General features: G+C 49.9%; 1 protein-coding gene across 3 annotated transcripts in view; it reads right to left on the reverse strand.

Annotated features, from left to right (window-relative positions):
• The window catches only part of LOC138829813 (coiled-coil domain-containing protein 60-like), a 114,392-nt gene that overhangs the window by 29,704 nt on the left and 62,101 nt on the right, over positions 1-22,587 (reverse strand). Inside the window, exons 3-4 of one of the 3 annotated variants that reach the window (XM_070026338.1) lie at positions 6,883-7,053; positions 2,791-2,898 (exon numbers count right to left, since the gene is read on the reverse strand). In XM_070026338.1, the coding sequence (XP_069882439.1) occupies positions 2,791-2,898; positions 6,883-7,053 (279 nt within the window). Of the gene's footprint in view, positions 1-2,790; positions 2,902-6,882; positions 7,054-22,587 lie in introns of all 3 variants that reach the window. The other 2 variants (XM_070026337.1, XM_070026339.1) reach the window with 2 other exon arrangements.

The raw sequence follows: 22,587 nt of genomic DNA on the forward strand, positions 1-22,587 counted from the left end.
GCTTTGACCTCTGTGCTGTTCCCCTTTTGGCAGATCTTAATGATAATGATGAATAGACATATGAATATATTATTTGAAAATGTAACTGAAACATGATTAACAATATGTCTAACCTGTATTTTCTGACTCTTTTGGACACTTTGTATGAACCATCTACAGTGAGTTGGGTACTGATGGGTTTTGCTTTTTTCACATGTAATTCCCCCAGCTGGGGTATGAGTTATCATCCCCACTTCAGAGAAGGGGAGATGGGTTCAGAGAGCTACAATCACTTTGCTCAAGGTCACCTGGCATCGTGGTGCTGGGGTTGGTGCCAGAATGAATACCCTTAATGCTTATGCTGCCCACACTACATGAAGGTTACTCTTCCCACCTCCTCCGTGAGGAGTGAGTCCCCTAAGGACTTGTGAGGGTTCAGACTGGGGTCTGATTCACCCCAGCGTCCACTCTGATGGGCTGTCACCCAGTGGTCACTCTGACAGAGGTGGGGGGGGTCATGAGAGGGTTAACTCACTGCAGGCCTTTGTTGTTTTTCCTGGAACCAAGGTGTCATCCTGGAAGCTGCCTTCCCCCCGCCCCCCATGGTCTCTCACACTAATAGAGGAGAGACCTCCATTACAAAGCTGCATAATAGCTCTTCCTTGAAAATGCATCCTGCCTCAACCGACATCCCTAGGGGTCCAGAGCCTGAGCCCGGTAGGCCTACCAAGGAATTGCTCCTCCCTGTTTCCAGGAAGGCCCCGGCTCAGAGGCGGGGCCTGCACCCTGGGGTCAAGCATGGAGCCGACCCAGTCCCCGACCCTTCCCCCTGTGTACTGGGGGAGCTGTGAATGCCTGCGAGGTATGAAGCAAATAAGCACCCTTACTCCCTCCCTCCTTCCCTCCTTCCTTCCCCCCTTCTCTGGAGAGAATTAATTTTCTTTTACAAATCATTTGCTACTAAGTCCCTGTTCTCCCTCACTCCTAATCTAAAGGATCTGGAAGTCCGGGCCCCTTCTTTTCGTGTCTCTCTCTTTCACCTTACGTCCTCTTGGGCTCTGAGCACATGATTGTGCCAGATTGTGCCAGAATACGGTCAGTGGTCTTCATGGGCCATGCGCTTGGCCCTGGGTCATGGCTATAAGCACCTCCATCTACTCCCATCACCACAACCCTAGGAAGGCAGTAGGAGAGACCCCTGCTCTGTGTATCTGCAGGCCTGGGATGTGAGGGTAGGGCCAGGAAATCAACACAGGGAGTTAGCTGTGGGGGTGGGGTGGGCTTGTGGACACCGCCACCTGGTGATGCCAGACACTGTTTTAAAGCTCAGCATCCTATCAGTCTCCACAAGGGAGGTGTGGGCCACCAAACCTGTCCAGAATCCTAAAAGCCGGTAAAATGGCAGAGTTGAGACCTGAGTTCCGGCAGTCTCAGCTCTCGTGTTGGGGTTGTCTCCTGGGATGGAGTAGAGCTGTACCTTTTCATCAGGCAAGCGTCCCATCCGATCTATCCAGACCTTGCCATCCGACCCCATGAGTATCTATTTTATCTTCCATGAAACAAATAGGAAACAGAAAACAAAACCAAAAATGTCCCCCGAAACATCCTTGATGGAAACAGCAGCTTTTCCACAGGGCTTAGGTGCCAGATCAGAAGTGTGTCATGTCTAGGATTTTATCAGATTAAAACAAGAAGGGTTTGCCCACCTTTGCAGTCCCTGAACTCAGAACGTTGGACGAGCCCCCTTCACTCCACAGCCCATGCGCCTGTGCTGCCCATCCCCCTCTGCCTACCAGCCAGACGCAGTGGGCGTAGAGAGCAGCGCTGTGCTCAGGGAGTCAGACAATGCGTACCAAGCCAGTCCCAGCATCTGCCAAGTGGCCAAGGGCGAGTCCAGACCTGAGCTGCTCTGTCAGGAAATGCTGTGAGGGGAAAGCCTCGTCCTCTTAGAGACTGAACAGGAGGCTGCGTTTCACCCCCGGATCCCACCCCTGCCACTTTTCAGGCTATAGGTCGCGTGTCCTCTGACAGGACTGAATTGATCCCTACGCAGTCATTTCAGAATGACTGGTCTATGTGGAATCAATCACTTGGGGACTGGAGGGGCTGACCTGGCTTCCATCTATACTAGCTGACAGGATGACTGAGAATCGAAGAGTTCATCAGCAGGGCCTGGCCGAGGCCTTTTCGGAGGGTCCTGCCTCTCCATCCCTCTCTGCTTAGGATGCCTTGTATTGATTGGGCCATGCTAGTCTCTCCCTCACTGCCTGAGCCTGGGTTCAGATGGCTGACATTCTTGCAGCAAAAGCTTGGGTGGGGCCTGCATCCTTGCAGCCCCGTGCCTCAGGAGACCTGGTGTGCCGAGACCCCTGTTCTCCAGATCCTCCCCAAGCACTGTGAGAACAAATTTGCACTCGCCTACTGCATGTCGAGAGACACAGTTTTCCTAACCTCCAGTGAGCTGACCTAGACCAGAGACACACAGCTAAGCTGTGGACCTAGAAGCAGGAACAAAGTCCTGCATATTGTTGTTGTTATTATTATTAGTTCGCCCAGGCTGGCCTGGAACTACGATCGTCCCAGTTTCCGTCTCAAGTGGCTAGGATTATAGGAGTGCGCTATTCTGCCAGCTGCTTTCTCTTATTATTATTATTGTTTTTAATTATGCCACGCTGAACAGCCTTCCTGGCTCCAGAGTCCTTCGGGCTGGTGAAGGAAGGGTCCCAGCAACTCGTTGAGTGGGTTTCATGTTGGCTCCAGGTTAGAACGGAGCCAGGCGGATGACGCAGGGGGGTTGGGGGGGGTGCTTACACGTGGGACTCCGACATCAGGGGGGAGATGATACAGCTGTGGATGGGGGTGAACGGGCGCAGCATCCCACTGGCTGCCAGCTTCTTGTACTTCTCCACATCTGAGGCACTGCTGGAAAAGCAGACAGGGCACAGCATGAAGGCCGAGGAGACACTGCAACTGCCCTCTCTTGCTAGAGTTCATTTGGCCGCTAATACAAGGTCGTCCACCGTGGGGAGCCCTGGGGCCCAAGCTGCAAGACCAGGAACAGGTTAAGGGGTTGGAAGGCGGCCTGGGCAGGACTCGCAGGGCTGAGAACTGGACCCTGGAAAGGTCAGACAGACAAGGCAAGACAAATGTGTGCGTTACTACCCTACGTGTGTTTAAGCTAGAGCTGTTTGGACACGGAAAGCTTAAGGCCTTGGAGATAAGATGAATGTCTGTGTGACGGTTAAGTGTTTACCCCTCTCCTCTGCGCCCTAAAGATAAGAGAATCAAGTGTCACTTTGTGGACAAACTATACCTCAGGCTAATGGTTGTAATCACGAGATCCCTGCACCTGCCTGTAGTCCCCTCCCCTGCACTGGACTAGACAAATAAGCTTGCTAACAGGAGCTGGGGGTTCAGAAGCTGGTGAGCGTTAGAGCCCCTGGAGCCCCCTTTCCTTTTTCTTCTGCCCTGATCTCCCGTTGTGCAGACCCTGGATGTGGGTAACAACGACCCACTATACACCAGCCATCATCCCTCCCTGAGGTGATTTCGCTTTACTATATTTTCAGATAGGCTTTTTTTGGCGGGGGGCCTGGGCTGGGCTGGACCACACTCTAGACCTTCATCCTCTTGTGCGTAGCTGGGATGACCCGCACATACTGCTGTCCTTGGGTTATTAGTTGAGAGAGGGTGCTGTTAACGTTTAGCCTGAGCCGGCCACAAACCATCACCATTCCTTTTAGTTTTGTCCTTGAGCAGACAGGACTGAGGGGAGAGACACTAGTGTTTTCTTAAAGAATTGTACAAGACAATGTCGATGCTATGATAAAAAGCCCGAGCCAAAAAAAACAACCCCCCCCCCCAAAAAAAAATCTTTAGGGAAGAGAGATTTATTTTCAGTTCATAGTTTCAGTCTACCATGGCATTGGGCATGGAAGAAGAGCAGTTTATTTTATGGTGGTCCTAAGAAGGGAGGGGGGTGTAAGGAGGGAGGGAGGGAGAGGGAGGGGGGAAGAGAGAGACTCTTCTCATATATTTCCCCCTCTTGCCCTTGTTTCTCTTTTTTAATCGTGGGGGGCAGGGGTAGGTGTCCTCTCTTGAGCTATGTCCATAGCCCTTTCTATTGTAGTTTTTTTTTTTTTTTCCAGACAGGGTCTCTGTTTTTTACTAGGCTGAACTGGATATTTGTCCTCTGACCTTTGTCTCCCACTAACTGGGATTACAGATGCCTGACATCAGTTTTCAGCTTATTGGTTGCCATGGGGTATTGCTCACTTTTTGCCTGGATGGGACTCCAGCTGCGATCCTCCACCTGTCAGCCTCTTGAGTAGCTGTGATTGAGGCAGGAGTTCCTGAGCCATGTGAGCTGTGTGCCTGGCCTTTCCCTCTCTTGTTCCGTCAGAGCTCCCAGCCTCCACAGCACGGCCCCGTTTAGGAACAATCTCCCTTTAGTTCCTTCTCCCTGGAAATGTCCTCACAGACTCGCAGCACAAGCTAGGGCTGCGCTTTACTAACTGCCCAGGCCCGTCTCACTCCAATCAGCCAGCAATCAAGATGAACCACCACAATTCTCAACTGTGTTTCTAGGAAGGGCAATTTAATACGGTAAGAGCGATGTAATAGCATATTTCGGTGATTTCCCCACCCCCACCCCGCCATCATGGAGGAAGTCATCTCAGTTCCAGAAAATAGCCTTTTCTTTCTTTTCTCTCTCTTTGGTATGTTGCATCATAGGATGGATTTTTTTTTTTTTTACTTATGACAGAATTCAATCTGCAGACATGTTTTAATCAGCCTATTGTGTGTCTGAATGCATGCATGTGTAATTGAATCAACTGTTCCCAAAGTGGGAGATTTCACATAAAAATGAAAAGCGCATTGGCTGGTCAGATCTGGAGAGTTCTGAGGAATCTGGGCCTGCGTGCCCACTGAGAGCCCTGCCTGCTTCCAGGGAGGCGTGTGCCTAGGCTCCAGCCCCGTGCTTTCCAACTCCCTCCCTCTCTTCCTAACTGTGCTACCTCCCTATCTGTGGATAAGTGTGTGTAGATCTGAGGGATTTGATGTTCGAAGCCAACCCAGGCAGAGAAATTCGTCAGAGTCCATCTCCAAAATGACCGGCAAAAAACTGGACTGGAGGTATGGCTCAAGTTGTAGAGCACCAGCCACAAGCAAGCACAAAGGCCTATGCTCAGACCCCAGTACCACCTCAGTGAGGGGAATGGGATAGAGGGGTCCTGAGGAAACAAGGCTGGCCTGGGAGTGAGGGGTGGGAGGGAATCCTGGGGTCATAGAGTTGATTGAAAGATGGCACCAAGGCAGGATGAGAATCTGACTGGTCTGATTCCCGCTTTTACCCACTCCTTATTCAGCTTCAGAGCTGAAAAGGAGACAAACAAACAAAACCCACTAGCAAATACATTTCTGTGCCCTATCTTACTGCTCAACCCTATCTCCCAGTGAGCTAGAATACAATATGGAGAAATTAACCTAGTGTTTACACTCCTCACTCTCTGGTTTTACACCTTAGCTCAGCCACAATAATAAAATAGATTCTCCCCATTGCCTCTTTCACCTTTTCAGCTGAATCTGCAGCTGAGAAAGGAGGTCGCCGAGCACGGTGGGGGAAAACTCGCAGCCCGCAGGCTGGCGTCTTCAGGGACTTGCTTGATTTCTCTTCTCCCCCCTGCATAGTTTGTCAGATCGAACATTTTTGTCTGAAAGAACTTATTCTCTGCTGTTAGATCCTGGTGGTGGTGGTGGTACCAGGCACATGAAAAGAATCTTGTTTTGCTTTTATAAAGCTCACGATCAAACACTTGGTTTAAAAAGTACTTATAAATGAGCACTTGTAGTTTTAATACCTTTGTGATTGGAGTCATATTTATAGCAGTGCAGCTCGTAGACAGGGGCTGCTGTAGGCCCATAGTTAACGATTTCAGATAATTGAGGCCCAGAGAGATTAAATTCACTTTACTGTATAATAATAGCAAATAATTATCGAGAGTGCCTTTTATGCTGAGCTCTGTGCTAAGTATCATTTCATTTAATCCTCAATGCTTGGAAGCACTCATTCCTATGGGAGGCTGGGGAAAGGAAGGCTGGGAAAGCTTCAGGGAATTAGTCCAAAGGCCGACAGCTGCACAGGGAAAGCCAGGACTTGAATTCAGATCTCAGCTGGGTCCCAGGCTTGTGTTTTCCCTGTGACGGGTCTTTGTATGGGCAAGCTCTCACGGCTGCATTAGAACACTTCACGCTCTCATTTCATGGTTACAGTGCTGTAATGGCAAGCAGTTTTGTTTGAATAACCAACCTTGTACAGCTCCTAGAATCTACTTACTAGATAAAACATCACCGAACCAATGGGTGATCCTGGGCATCTTTAAACTTATTCAGCTAAAGAAACCACGTCTCCCACACTAAAACCTCAGAGATGGGAAAATTGTGCTCTGTGACCCTGGATTAGAAGTCCTAGCAACCCAGGAGGCTGAGATCTGAGAATCACGCTTCAAGGCCAGCCTGGGCAGGAAAGTCCATGAGATTCTCATCTCCAATGAACCACCAGAAAACCGGAAGTAGCATTGTGGTAGAGTGCTAGTCTTGAGCAGAAAAGCTCAGAGACAGCACCTAGGCCCTGAGTCCAAGCCCCACAACTGACCAAAAATAAATAAATAAATAAATAGAAGTCCCTTCCAAATGAGTAGAAGGTTCCATGGGGACTGTTGTTTAAATGTAGGGGCACAGGAGCCTCTTGGACAGACACCCCGTCCCCCAGTGTGGGTGGGGTGGTGCAGTCTGTTCATCTGACCACAGCTCCTGCATTCAACAGCCCTGAGTCCATTCCCTCGTAGGCCCTTGCCGGCCGGCCAGCGGTCACCAGCCGCTCTGGCCGCTTCATCCACTCACCCCAGCAAGTTTTCGCCGTATTGTATTTCTGAGTACTTTCTGGCTGGTTGGAATTTATTCCTTTCTTCCTCCTCCAGCTTCTGAAGCAGCTGCAGTCTTTTCTTCATGGCCGTTTCCTCTTTCAGTATGCTAAAGTACCCACGGCCTATCTTCACAGACTGGACCAATATGCTGGGAAGAAGTGGGGGAGACGAGGGGTGGGGACAGAGAAGCAAAGATGAATTGGCTGACGTCATAGCATACATTACTTAAGACAAGATCCTGATTTCCGGGGGACCAGCCATTCCCCAGGGCCACTCTCATGCCCACAGGACAGGAGACCTTCCCACGGCTCAGATGCCAGAGTCAGTCAGACTCTGAGCTTGTGCTCAGAATCACCGGCTAGGGGAGACTGTGGTAGAGTCATTTGTTTCCTTCATCATCCTGTTGAGTTAGCATAACGGCTGCCTCTGAGCTCACAGGACTGGAGACCCTCACGCATGGGAAAGGCCAGCAGGTTCCTGGACCTGAGGACCAGCAATGGCAGAGAAGCTAGCAGAGAGCCAGGACGCCTGGTCCCGCTCTTTGATTCGCCTAAATGCTCTCATATTTGTGAGTCTGTCCATAGGTGTCTCAGTTATCACATGCAAGGTGCCAAGTAACCTTTGTTGGGGTTTTATCATCATCATCATCATCATCATCATCATCATCACCATCATCAATATTATTATTAGATCCCCAGCACTACACAACAGAACACACGAAAGCTCTTTGGGCAATGGCAAGTCGTTCTTGGTGCTGTAACCAGAGGATTCCCCTGTCCACAATCTGCTCAGGGGACTAGTGCTGAAAGCCATCGTTCTTCTAGCTGTAGATACAAAGAGCGCCCAGGCGCCCAGAGCTCTGTGGCCAACTGCGCACACGGGGACAGGGAGGAGGGCTGGGGCCCTTTGTGAACACTAGGGGCCAGGTTTTTCCATCCCTCTTCAGCCAAGGCGGCCAGCCTCCCAGCCGCTTCCTGTCCGGGACGGGCCTCCATGGTAGAGGGGCAGGCCTGGAAGGGGCGTGGGGCAGGCCTGAGCCTCCCTTGCCCGGCGCATCTGTCTGTTCTTGCGTCCTTCAGACTGTGGGGCACTCCTTCAGCTCCCTCCTGAGGGCTCCCCCAGGATCACGTCCATTTAAAGACGCTTCATCTATTGGCAAAACCCCCACGTAATTCCCCGCATTTTGCCTGCATTCTCTTCATCGCGATTGCCGATCACGGGCCATGTGCCTGGGGGGGGGGGCTGTTTCCAGGGAAGCGCAGTTTTCGCCTTCCGATCTGTTCACCAGAGGCCTCCCGTTCACACGTGGGCGCTCGGGGCAGGATGAAGAACTCCCCTGGCAGACATCGAGAGGTGATGGACGAGGAGCAGATAATGAAGTGCTCCAGGCGAGCGGGGGAGGAGGAGGCGGCAGATGATAAAATGGAGAAGTTTCCTTGCTCAGTGCAGCTTCTCCTGAGGCGAGGCTGGGAGCCAGCGTGCTTTTGTCTTCGGGGGACACATGTTCTTGCATGGGAGAATGTCAGAGCAGAAGAGAGGCAGACGTATTACACTTGCACCTACTTAAGGGGTGCTTGTGACATCTCAGCACCCGGGTGCAACCTGTACTGATCCCATCAGTGTGACTGGCTCATCCACGAGGAACAGCAAAAATCCTCTCTACTACTACTTTACCTTTGAGTGGGACTGGGGTCTGGACTCAAGGGTCTCATGCTAGCTAGGCAGTTCGTCTGCCGCTTGAGCCAGGCCCTTAGCCATTTTTGCTGTAACTTGTTTTTTCAAAGATGGATCTCTTAACTCTTGCCTGTAGCCAGTCTCAGACTAACATCCTCCTGCCTACAGCCTCCAGTGTAGCCAGGGAAACAGGAGTGAGCCACCATGGCTTGCTTGTTGAGATGAAATTGCAATGACTCTTTGCTTGGGCTGGCCTCCAAGCATAAACCTTCCAGTTCTCTACCTCTTGAGGAACTGAAAATGCTAGTTGTTTCTCTGAGATAAGTTCCTGTTCACTTGAGGTTTTGTTTTTGCCCTGGCTGACATCAAACTTTGACAGTTCCTGAGTAGCTGGGATTCTACAGGTATGAGCTGCTGCGCCTGGCTTCTCTCAGCTGCTTTAAAATATTCAAGCATGCCGGGCGCCGGTGGCTCACGCCTGCCATCCTCGCTACTCGGGAGGCTGAGATCCGAGGATGCGGGTTCAGAGCCAGCCCTGGCAGGGAAGTCTGTGAGACGCTTATCTCCAATAAACCACTCAGAAAACCAGAAGTGGCGTTGTGGCTCAAGTGGTAGAGCACTCGCCTTGAGCTGAAGAGCTGAGGGACAGCGCCCAGGCCCAGAGTTCAAGCCCCATGACTGACATAAATAAATAAATAAATAAACAAATAAGAATATATTCAAGCACTTGTTTTCAACCCTAGCTAGCTCACAGTGCATCTGGAGCTCTCGCTCCTACTCAGCCACACTCCTGGACCCATTTTCAACATCCTCTTTTCCATTTCTCCTCTCTCCAGACTAACCACTATTCTACTTCCTCCTCCTATGAGGTCAGTCTTATCTTTTTTTGGCTTCTACATAGTTGGGGACCTCTGTGTGTGTGTGTGTGTGTGTGTGTGTGTGTGTGTGTGTGTGTGTGTGTGTGTGTGTGTGTGTGTGTGTGTGTATGTGTGACTTGTTTCACCTAATGTCTTCCAGGCTCATCCATAATGCTAGGCAGGTTTTAATTCACTCAGAGCCATAACTTCTTCATCTTCCAAAGAGGAAGGTGTTCATTAATTCCTGCCTTAGAGAGCAGTTGGGAGAACTTGGTGAGCCGGTGGGCGTGGTAAGTTTAGCACAGTACCTCATACACAGGACCCAATAGCTAGGGCTATTTTTTACCATTGCCAACTTGCTTAATGTCCAGAGAGGTCCACGTCAGTGACTGGCAGATGAGAACACGGAGGGGGGCTTACCTGAATGGCGAGGGCTGCAATGGCTGCGGAGGGACAAAGAACGCCCTAGAAGCCAGGAGGGCTTATTCCAGAATGTGTGTCTCTGTCCACCTGCTGGCTCTTAGCGCAAGCACATTCATGAAGGTGAGTGGATTGAAAGGCGAAAACTGCTCTTCCCTGGAAGTAGCTCCTTTCTCTCCAGTGGCCTGGAAACCAGCATTCTCCTCATTCACCGTCCTTCCCCATGCTCAGTGTGGGATGGACGCCCCAGGGTCCTGACTTTGGAATCGACCTCCTTGGGTGATGGATTGTGAGCAGATAGGACTTCCGTACCAGCATGGGATGGGCTTTCTGGGTTGGCACCAGGAGAACCAACCCCATGATCTCACTGGACCTGGAAGGGATGCATGACCCCAGCCTAGATCAGCCAATCTGCAGTCAGTTTATGTGTAAAAAAGGTGGGGCAGCCGGTTACAGTGTACAGTGAAAACAGCTCGTGAACATTGCCCATTATAAATTGCCCATTGTTTTAGGAACCAAGTAAGAAAACAATATGCCAATTACACTGACAGAGTCCTATATCATACTTTATACTGGGAGATGTTGAAATATAAAAAAAATGCTTCTTAGACATGATAAACTATATTATTAATAAAGTAAGAGTAGAGCTGGTTGTCAATGGCTCATGCCTGTAATTCTAGCTACTCAGGAGGCTGAGATTTGAGGATCCTGATTTGAAGCTAGCCCAGGCAGGAGAGTCCCAGGACTTCTTATCTCCAATTAATCACCGAAAAGCCAGAAGCAGAGGTATGGCTCTAGTGGTAGAACACGAGCTCTGAGCAGAAGAGCTCAGGGACAGCACCCAGATGATGAATTTAAGCCCTAGGACTGGCACAGAAAAGAATAAAAAAGGAAGAAAGTAAATAGTGTATTATTACACTGCACACCTGAGAAAGGGTGGCCTACCACAGACCTTGGAGCGTAAAATAATGAACATTCCCTTGTGAGCCGTAGAGAGCATACTAGATGAGCTGGCTGTCTCTGCGAGAATAGTTCTTTCGGGGACGTTAGAGCTCCCACACAGCGGGCCCCAATTAGGAGCCAGGCGATCAGTCCTGACCAGCACGCCTCCCTCCAGTGCTGCCGTCCAGCTGCTGGCTCCTCCTCAGAGCATGGCCCAGAGCTGTCAGCATCGTGTGGAGGCTCGTGATCATAGAAGAATCCCGCTCCCACCCAGCCCTGCGACCCCCTCCCTCCCCAAGGTGCGTTCTCACAGGGTCCCCAGCTACTCATGGACACACTGAAATCTGAGATACACTGGTCAACCCGCCTCTTTTTCCTTCCTCCTGAAAGAACTCTGTCCAAAAAGGTATCTTCCAATTGCCTTTAATAGATGCGTCTTCTCCTTGCCGTAAGCTTTTAAAAGTAAAATTTGGACATGTGTTGTCCACCGATTTGTCTTGAAAGTTTTTAAAGACTGCTTGGATTGGGCTGGGGAATGCTGCGGTATCCTACTTAAAAAAATAACTAAATCAACATACTTAGGAGGCTGAGATCTGTAAGATCAAAGTTCAAGACTCCATCTCCCAAATAATCACCGAAAAGCCCAAATAGAGGTGTGGTTCAACTGGTCGAGTATCAGCTATGAGAAGATGAGTGCCCTGAGTTTAAACCCCCAGTACTTACAAACAACAACAACAAATAAAGCAAAAAAGGGGTGTGGGTGTGATACAAGTAGTAGAGCACCTGACTAGCAAGCAGGAAACCCTGAGTTCAAACCCTAATACCACAAAAAAGACAAGACAAGACAAGAAAGAATACTGTCCTGGGCTGAGAGAGTAAGGTATGGTGGCTCATATCTGTCATCCTAGTACTTAGGAGATGGAGGCAGGCGGATCTCCAGTTTGAGATCCGAGTGAGCTACAGATTGAGTTCGCCACTGGGCTGGGCTACAGCATGAGACCCTGCCTCAAAAGACAAATGGGTAAGCAAGCAAGCAAGCAAGTAAGAAAAAAGACAAAGAAGAAGACTATTTCTATTGGACATTCTGTTTGAAATAAGTCTCCCACGGTCCGACTCAGCCTCCATCCCCAGGCACTAAAGAGAATGAAGACTGAGCAGCGCCTGAAGGGCTTGCGAGGAGCTAGCGGGTATTTGGGGGTGGGGGTGGGGTGGCAGGCCGAAGAGCCTTTCTATCATGGTGTGTGTATGGGGGGGGGAGTTATTGGATTAACTACTCTAAATCACTTTATTAAAAGCTATCAGCCCAGAGGTATTAAAAAACAACAACAACAACAACCCCAAAACCCAAGGAACTTTTAATGTCGTTCTGGCTCTGCATCCGGTTGGTTTTCACTCATCTTCTACCTCTGCGCACAAGAAATGTGGATCTACCCAGCCCAGGGTGGTTTAATCACACAGAGGTGGTTAAACACTGCTGGCCGGCACACGGAGACCAGGTTGTCCCGGCCTTAGCGGTGGGGATTGCCTACATGGGAAAGGTTCACTTCACACACACATTTTTTTTTTTACCGTTTCCAAATAATGACAGATAAATCGGTTGATTCCCAGTCTGTCGAGGCTTGTAGATGCCATGTCCTCTGTCTGGCCCACACCCGGCTCTGTCAGCCCACCCAGACATATTGATTTCAGGGAGGGCAGCCCAACCGCGTGCGTGGACGGAGCTGAAGTGTCCGCCGTCAACTCTCAGGCTTTTCAGGGATGCCGTATTCCCAGGCGAGTTAATAACACAGCCCCAGTTCAAACGCACCCGAGCAAATAGTTTGCATTTAAATTCCCGCATTAGAATGCCCTGTTTATACAATAACTTAATAAATCTAGCCTGGCTGCCAAATTGACAAGAAGGTAAGAGTCATTCATTAAAATGCAAATGCAATTGAGATGAAATTTGGAATACATTTATTACAGTAATTGAACCTCAGTCAACTGTAGTCACAGCACAGATTTTTGAACTGCCTTCCAGACAAAAGGACACGTTGTGTTGTATCCTCCTCCCCCCTTGCCCCCCACTTCCCAAGTTAATATCTTTGTCAGCATGCAAATTAAAGCCGTTTCCTGCGTGCTAACAAACCTCAATGTAGGATCTCACTCTTCTTTATAGGACAATATTGCCAGAGATAAAAGGTCAACTCTACACACAAAAGATTGCCCTGGTCGCGCATTGTATACACAGCAAATTGATTGCAAACATATTCTCAGTGCTTATTACAAACCACTTTCTTATTGAATCATCTCTGAACACTTCCTTTATCAACCCTTGGGGTCGGGGGAGGGGAGGAGGGCTGCCTAGTGGGAATGCCCAGTGTTGGGAGGTTTTGCCAAGTTGGCACCTCACCTCACAGATCAGAAGTTCCAGAAAGATCTCTCAGCACAGAGAGCAGCACCTATGAACGGGGTTTCTTTGGAACCTTGATCAGGTGGCAGAAAGATGCCGGGGGACGGTGACAGCCATGTAGAGAAGCGGACCTTCCGTGGAGAAGGGGGCTGTGGAGGGACTTGGTTCGGCTCTCTCTGGGTCCCGTGTGGAACCCATGTGCTATTTCTTAAGTCTGCACCTTGCAGACCACTGTCGGTCTAGGGCATTTCTCTGTTTGGTTGTTCTAGAACATTTCTCTATCTGCAATGAATACACTATTTAGAAATTGCCACAGAGTCCATAAACCCAACGCCTGCGAATGGGAGCTTGTGCCTGCCTCTGTTCCTCTGTGCCCAGTGAGTCGATGCCAGCTCTACCTTCCTACATTTGTCTGGATTGGGTACCTAACTCGCACTTTGCATTTCTGCCAGTTTAACCTGTTGCTTCACCATGAGATCCCACCCACCCCCGTCCCCCGCCATCTTGGGAGCCCAGGAAGGACCAGGGCAACTAGTAAACGCCTTGTGACCAAAGCTGAAGCGGCCCCTCGGGCAGCCTCCTCATGCCCATCTGGTCTTATTGGGACCAGGAGCCACTCAGCATCCTGTGATAACAACACTGGGCCTTCTTAAAGATCCATTGGGGTTCAGTTTCGAACACAACTACCTCGATCGTACATACCTCTTGTCCTTTCCCTCAAAACATTTTCCTGCTTAAATCCAAAATTTATGTCCGTATTCCTGACACAAGGTCAGGGCTCGTGAGTCCCTTGCTTTCCTCCTCGTGGCTGTGTTGGGTTTAGACCTTCTTTCTTTGCCGTTCCCCTGTGTTTGTCTCTTTAAATGATGTGTAGGGAATAGGAGGCAGAGCCCATTCATTTTAAAACTCTTAAGAGCTGGGGCTTTTCATCCCCAAACTTCATTTCCAGACTTGCTTCCTGCTGCTACCACCCTCGCCAGAAACAGCCATTTTGCAGTCTCCTAATTTATTCTGATTCCTTCTCAGCCTGTTGTCCCCTGGCTGGCCGGGGCTCTTTCTAAGATGTGTGACTCACTACTCGGGTCAGGCCCTCCAATGACTTCTCACAGTCCTCGGGTCCAGTCCTCCTCCCTTCTTCCTCCTCTGAGTAGTACCATCCTCTAAGATTTGTGCTGTGCCCTAAACCACTCATCTAGCTGTTCCTTTAATCAGTCTACGCCTGGAATTGGACATGCGTTTCCTTCTCTCTGTAGCATCTTCTCCGTCTTGTTTTTCTATTTGTCCTTCAAGGCTTGGCCAAATAAATGCTCCTCCCCTATGGCCCTTCCTGCCAGCCTTGGCCAAGTGTGCCCACTTCCTGTACCCAAGCACGCTCCATTCATCACACTCTGGCGATGCCCTTTTGACTCGTCTGCTTTTCCTGCTAGACTGTGGGTTCCTTGAAGAAAGGGTCTGGGAAAGAGACCGTTGGCACTCACTGGTTCTCTCTTCCTCCCACTCACCCTTGTTCCGCTTGCCCACCAGATACCCAGTTCCTGGCTTCCTCAGTGACAGCTATGTTGCCTTGGGCATCTATCCATGTGTCTAGATAATTCAGCCTCATTTCTCAGTTGTCCTTGTTCAAACTGAAGCCAGCTTCCTGATATATGCCCTTTATTCCTGTCCCCCTTCTTCCTGCCTGTGTCCTGAAAGTCAAGGTGTCATGGTGGTAGCAGCTCCAGCAGCCTTTGTGGAAGCATAAGCAGCCATAAACAGATCAAAAGCAGACATAAGGATAAGCAGATCAAAAGCAGACACTAAGGACAGTGGATTAAATCTAAGATGGGACCTGCTTACTGGGCAGTCACGAAGCTACCGTGACAGTCCTGGATTGTCCTTCTCTAGAAAGTAAATGGTATTCATGAGTTAGAGCAGCTCATTCCTCTTTTTACTCTACCCTCATTCCCTCTCTTGGCTTCTTAAGACAATGTCAACAGGTTTTGTTGCTCTATTTGCATATACACTTATCATCTTCTTTGATGAGTTCTTTATGTTGCTGAAGCCACTGTGACTGCAGACCTTGATTGCAGTGCAGTAGAATACAGTTTCAGTGTTTCTGTCTGTCTATCTGTCTGTCTGTCTCCTTGACCAAACTACTATGATTTCTGCACTTAAAGTGTCATCACCTTGCTAAGCATGGTGGCTCAGGTCTGTAATCCTGGCTACTCAGGAGGCAGAGATTAGGGGAAATCAAAGGACACTGGCCAGGGAGGAGAGCGATGTCTGGTGATTGCTGGAGGGAGCTGGGCCTCGTGGGTGCCATCTCATCAGACCCTCCTGACTGCTGGTGAATGAAAAACCATTATCCCCACTTTGCAGAGAAAGAAACGAAGGCTCAGGAAGTCACACGTATGGACTGCAGGGTTAGTGGTTGGTAGGGCCTGAGTTTATACTCGGCCAGATTTCCACGAGGAAATCTGGTTTCACTGGTTATTTTTTTCCTTGTCAGTTAGCCTCTGCTGTGATCTTGAGAGAACCAGGTAACTGCTTTGAGATGCAGTGTCCTCACCCAGAAAGTTGGGCTAAATGTGGCTAGCATGTTGAAAATCATCTATGAGAGGCAGTCAGCCCCGTGTGCAGTAGATTGGAGGTGTCTAATCTATGGCCACAGTAATTTCTCCTCTTCCTCCTCCTGTCCCTTCTCTTTCCTCCTCCACCCCTGCTCCTTCTCCTCGTCCTTCATCACCATGCGTAATGCTGTTACAACCCTCTTGCTTCATACACTGGCTGTGAGACTCCCAGACTTCTGGCACCGTGGTTCAGGTGGCAAACTTGGGAGAATTTCTTCTGAGGGTGCTGGGAAGCACAGTCTAACTAGACCGCAATTATTTTGGGATTTAGTAAATTGCATTATGAAGTAATTCATAAAGTTCTGTGATCCTTCCAAAAGTAGTGCTGGTAGAGTAAGTGCTTGATAATCATGTAAGTAATGAAATTTATTAAGGCCAGGGAATTAACCTCTGCTCTACTGAGTAAGAAGGTACATGCAAGAACCTTCTAATTATTTTTAAGGGGTTTGATTTTCTGGATTCTTATTTTATTTAATCTCCACCTCAGATCTCCATCAAAGAAAATGAAGAAGGAAAAGGAGGAAAGTGGAGAGGAGGAGAAGTTGGATGGGAAGACCCTCAAATGCTGAGTGGGTGTTTCGGAAGGGGACTGTTCTGATGATGGTGAATCGCAGTCAAGCCGAAAGGTGCAGGCTGAATGGGGTGTCCATGAATGCCCGGTGAGTAGCCAGCTTGCAGCTTCACTCTGTTGTCAACTTGCTATGCAATACAGGCAAAACTATTGACTTCTCAGTTCTGTTAGCTAGGATTAAATAACATTGCCTCTGTTATCGCTGCCACCACCAACACCAATAGTATTTATCACCACCATCACAGAATCACCATCACCACCAATATCATTTCCACCATCACTAACAGCATCACCACCACCATTATCACCAAGCTCACCACCAACAGTACCATCACCACCATTATCACCACCACCATCACCAACAGTATCACCACCATGATCACCACCAACAATATCACCACCATTATCACCATGATCACCACCAACAGTATCACCATGCCCCTCACCAACAGTATCACCACCATCACCACCATTATCACCATGCTCACCACCATTACCACCACCAACAGTATCACTACCACCATTACCAACAATACCATCACCACCATCAACAGCATCATCACCACCACCGCAAGTAAAATGTTAAGAATGACCATTTACCCAGGCTGTACAGCTATGAATCACTCTAATCCTAAAGCAGTCCTTCATGACATGCATAGGGATGACTGGCTCCAGTTCACCATGAGGACGTAAGTTCGGACGACTTATGCAGGATTACCAGCTGCAATTGCGGGGGATGCATATGGGCTGGCCTGCAGGTCTGAGCCTCTCTCCTCTCAGGTGGTTTCTATATTATATTAATGTTGTCATTTACTACTATTAATATAACACATGATATTACATATGTCATATAGAAAATAGAAAAATACAATATAACATGTAACGTATGAATAATACTATATGTTATATTATCTCCTCAGACTTGTAAAGGATGAAACATAGAGAAAATAGAATATGTTGGAAAGGTTTATAAAAATACTGCATGAAATATGCAAAGCACAGTGCTCGATTGAATATTCACATTGCTTGAGTCGTGGGGATGGCTGGTCCTTTCTCTGAGTCCAAGGCCCCAGTTAGAAAGAGCAAGCAGGCCTCTCGTCCATGGTTGAAAGTCACACTGAGGAGCGGCGCTGAGGCGCTGTGAAGTGGCCCTGCCCTCTGCCCTCTGCTAAGCTGATCTCTTGACATGAATCCCCCGGTGCGGGCCCCACGTCCCAGCGCCTCAGTTCCGCCTCTTTTCCCTTCTCTTTGGCCTGTAGCGAGGATCTAATAATATTTTTGGCAATCCGTGTAAATACCCCGGCTCGTTGACTAAGTGAGGAGGAGAAAGAGGGTTACGTTATTTGATCTCCTGTTGATGGTCACTTCTGTTCTTACCTAGCTCTAAAATTAGAGACGGTGCCTGCCAGCGCCTTCTCGTGATCAGCCATTCCCCTTCCGTAAGGGCCCAGCCCGAGTGTCTTTGCTGCCAGCAGATCCATGTATTCTGCCCCTTTTTGAATACAGTTCATTTCCTTCTTTCCCTCCTGACATCTTTATTGAGTGCTAACTATGCATCAGGCCTTGTGCAAAGCTGAGGAAAGATGTGATCGTTGAGATGCGGCCCTTTCTTTACATTTGGCATGGATGACAGGTGCAACCCACCATACCTAGCCGTTAGTTGAGATGGAGCCTTGAGACATTTCGTGCTGGGACTAGCCCTGAGTTACAGTCTCCTGATCTCTGTCTCCAAGGTGTGGTAGGATTACAGGCTTGAGCCACCATGCCCAGCTCCTATGCTGCTAGACTTAAGATCAGGGGCAATTTCCCAGTCTCTCTGTGTGTCAGAACCTGATGCAGGCAGGTGCTTACTGGCACCTGGGGATTGCTCCACAAAATACCACTGGGCGACTAAGTTCTTGAATATAAAGTCCTAATTAAACACATGCCTACTTTTCCTGGGGGTCTCGGCCTTGGCGCTCCCTTACTTGGGTGTGGTACGTTTGCATTCGGTTTTTGATGGAGCGGTGCCCGGACCCAGATATGCACGAGCTGAGTGATACACACACACAGGCTAGAGATGCCGGGCAGCCTCCGGTGTCCACACCTGTTTATAGATTCTCCGCTGGGAAGTAGCCTACCTTGGGGTTCTGGAAGGAAGCAATCAAACGCAGTGGCCTTGCAGTTCACTGCTCAGGGAGGAAGATGTTTCTTTGCTCTGATGCGTTCATGGGCCTGCCTTCTGCCATGCCTGGCCTCCACGTCCCCAAAGGGAAGAGGGCAGAACCAGCATCTAATATCAGGCCGTCGGACTTGAATTCATGATAGAACTCATGGGTTTTGCAAGCTTTTGGGACCTCAGTGAGCGCGTGTGCGCACACACACACACACACACACACACACACACACACACACACACACACACACACACACACACACACACACACACACACCCTCTTACAAGTCACCTCAGACCCTGGAAACATCTTGAAATGCAAATACAGCGACGGCAATCTGAAATGGTGATGCTGTAGGGGGGAGGCGAGGTAGGGGAGGGGGTGGGGGGAGGGGAGGCCCGATCAGGCCTGCAGCATCGCCTCCCTGCCCCCCTGCTCCCTGCCCAGTGGACGTCTACACCCGCTAACAGGTGCCTTGGCTCAGGGCTACACTTTAATTAGTGTGAGTCAGCATTGGTACAAGAGGCCCGGATCTCTTCAGGAAGAAGAATAAAAACCTGCCAAGTGTCAACAAACCGTTCTATATGCATCCCAATTAGGGTGATTCTGGAAGGCAGCCGAAGCCCACCACAGCTCTGGTTTCTAAGCAACTGCGATGAGAAGTTCTGAACCTCATTGGAAGAGGGAGCATCGCCAAGTCTGTCTTGTTAGGGAGCCGAAAGGGCCTCTTCCTGCACCCCACCCTTCGTCTAACCCGTGCTTGACTACTGAACCATCACTTTCAGACGTAGAGCATGACCTGGGGGTGGGGCGGGCACGTGGAAGGAGCTAAATACACTTGAGGGCAGAGGCTCTGCGGAAAGCGAAGGCGTGGGTGGGGGAACACATCACCCCAATGAGAACTGTCCCCCACGAACCGCGTTCTGAGTCCCCAGCCAGCCTCTGGTGTTCCTGGTGTTCTCTCCTCTGATCCCTGCCGCGGCCCCGCTGGTCAGGGGCTCACATTCCAAAGATGGGAGATGGGGGCTTGCAGGATCCAAGCAGCTCGCTAACGTCACACAGTGGAAGGTGGCGAGGCCGGGACTGGGACTCTGTCGGTTTGAATCCCAGAGTCCTTCTCTGCCCTTCGGTAGCTGTTTACCAAGTCCAGCTTGATGATTCAGTGTTCATAGTGAAATTGTCCCCACAGTGGCGCTCCCATGAGCCCTTTCCCCCTCCCCCTCCCTGCCTTTGCTGCCGGTCAGGATCTGCCCGCTGAGCAGTGCCGTCCCCAGGCAACCATATACATCAGATCAGATCTCGCATGGCTGCAAGACTACTGCACCCCAAGACCAGTCGGCCCTCGCCCCTCCTCCGGCAATCCCCCCCTCGTGTCTCTGGCTCCTGGGACTGTTTTAGATTCAGAAACCACCTTTGTCACTACTGTACCCCTGTGCCCGCTGTCAGCCTCCAGGTGGGTACCCACCCCCAGAAAGCAGCGAGAGGCAGACCGACTGTCACTTTTCAGGTGTGTGTGTACAGATCGCAGGCTCCGGCCTGGATGATGGGCGACACTGCCCACCGGGGCTAGTGAGCAAATGGAAGGGGAGGGGCTGCCGGTGTGAGCAGGAGGAGAGTGCGTAAGCGGGGAGACTGGCTTTTTCCAGGGCACACAGACAACACTTTTCAGAGCAAGCCTGGCTTATCATTTTAAGCCAGACAATGGATATCAGGATAAAGGTTGTTGCTCAGGGGCTCTTCTGCTTGATGGATGTGGGGGTGGGGTGGAGGATGGGCTGCTGGCTGGAGACACAGAAGTTCCCCCTGGAGTTCACAGTGGCTCTGCTCAGTGAGAGGAGGCTTGGAGGGGCCCACGCTGTAACGCAGGCGAGGGCTGGTTACCTATCACTGCTTGTCCTTGCCACTCTACATTCGGAGGCACCGGGGCGGTGCCAAACCTCTGCCCAGAACCTCTGCCAAGGTTCCACTGACCAGCGTCAGGGAGAAGCTGCTGTGTGACCTGTCTGGTCCCCAGCACTGAGCTGCCATGTCTTGTCTTCCTTTCCTGATGGGGTTGGCCTTACACATCCATTCCTGGCACACCAGTGCCTGGCACAAGGCAGTCCCTTGTCCCTTCTGCCTAGTTCTTTCTTACTGCCAAAAACTTCCAAAGAAACTTACAGGAGCCATGCAAGTAAGAGGTAAAGGAGACTTCATACACATGGGGACAGACACCAACACAACACAACACACAACACACACACACACACACACACACACACACACACAAACACACACACACACACACACACACACCTTTTTGTTGTTGTTGGTTATGGGGCTTGAATTCAGGGCCTGGGCACTATCCTTGAACTTTTCTGCTCAAGGCTGGTGCTCTACCACTTTGAGTCACAGCTCCATTTTTGGTTTACTGGTGGTTAATTGGAGATAAGAGTCTCATGGACTTTCTTGCCTGGGCTGGCTTTGAGCTGCCATCCTCAGATCTCAGCCTCTTGAGTAGCTAGGATTACAGGCATGAGCCCCCCAGTCCCCAGGCCCCCTCCCCCACCCCATTTTAAGGCCTGTTAGCCACCTTAGGCCCTGACTCATAATACACTCTGTCGTTCCCCCACCCTTCTCGTCTCTTCCCTTACCCTCTAGCCCAGCTCTTCATGCTCTTGTTTTCATCTTTGTATAACTGCTAATAAAGCGTTATTCAGTTGTAGGGCCACAGGGCCCCTTGGCGTGAGACTATGCGAAGTGGCAGTCCCCATCCCCAGGGATCTCAGTGAACTTCGAGCTGTCTCAGGGCAGGGGAAAGAGATTCGAATTCCTCTGTAGCTCATCGTTTGACTCATATAACTTTTCCTGGGTTAAAGACTATCTTACCAAACAATGTGTTCATCGGTTTCTTTAACTCTGCGCTCACATTTTTGTCAGGAAACTTTTTTTTTTTTCCCTAAGATGTTGATCTGACCCTGGACAAGTACTAAAGCTAACCCATGCTCAGATGTGCTGTAGTGCACAGCTATGCATTCTCTCACCCCAAACTCTGTGCCTCAGACACAGCCTGAGGGAACTTGCAGAAACTCGTTTCTGAGCACTTCTCAGGCCATTTGACTTGATGTCTTCCTTTTTTTTTAGCTCAAGGCAGGTAAGTGCTACTCCATAGTGCTAAACCTCTCCTGCCGGTTTCCATTCTCAATTTACGGAAGATAATGTTTAAGCCAATTTCTAAGGGCCGTAAGGTAAGTGTAGCCATGGTGGGCATGAGGGTATTATTTTGGCTTTAGGGGAAACATTCAAAGGGTATGTAGATGCCTCAACAGAAAAAAAAAAATAATGAGTTTCATATGAATGTTTCAGCAAGGAAAAGACCAGAAAACTTCTTTGGTTAGGATTTGGCAGCTTCTCTGCTAGATCATGAGCAGGCCCGGGGCATCCTGGACCCCTTAAAAGTCTCCTCCCTGATGCAGATAGCCTGATGTCTGCGTAGCTATGACCATGTGGGTCTCAGGGAGACGCCCGCAAAGAATGGCCAGCAAGGTCTCTACCGTGGCAGAGGGCCCTTCTCTACAGCGACCCCTTGTGTCTGTGCGGAGCAATGGCAGTGTAAGGGCTATTAACTCCTCTGCTGGGTGTGGGAGGTAATCAAACTCAAGAGGAAAGCGAAGGATCCTAAGAGGGAGATGCTCGATTCCCCGTGTTACACACACTTGAGGGCGTGCGGGGCCACAAGAGAGATGTGACTCGGTGTTTGTGGCTCAGTCCGTGTTACAAAAGAGACGCTGCGTATGGTGGGATTGTTCCTTCTCCCGCAGCGGTGCACCGAGGGACAGGCTCGCCTCTTCTGCCGGCTTTCCTTATCCCACTGACTCAAGTAAACTGTAGCACCTAAAGTGTCTGAGCCGTATGCTCTCTGCCGTCTGGTTTTCCAATTGGATTTTCCTGTTGTCAACTCTGGCCCATTGAATCAGTAAGGGAAAAAAAATCATAACTAATATGAGTGGATGGAATCCCTGTGGCTGGCCAAGCGTCGGGTTGAGGCATGAGCAGCAGTCATTGGCTGCTCTGTGTGTGTG

The sequence above is a fragment of the Dipodomys merriami genome, unplaced genomic scaffold, assembly GCF_024711535.1.
Source record: "Dipodomys merriami isolate MVZ:Mamm:240054 unplaced genomic scaffold, mDipMer1.0.p SCAF_177, whole genome shotgun sequence".
NCBI classification, from domain to species: domain Eukaryota; kingdom Metazoa; phylum Chordata; class Mammalia; order Rodentia; family Heteromyidae; genus Dipodomys; species Dipodomys merriami.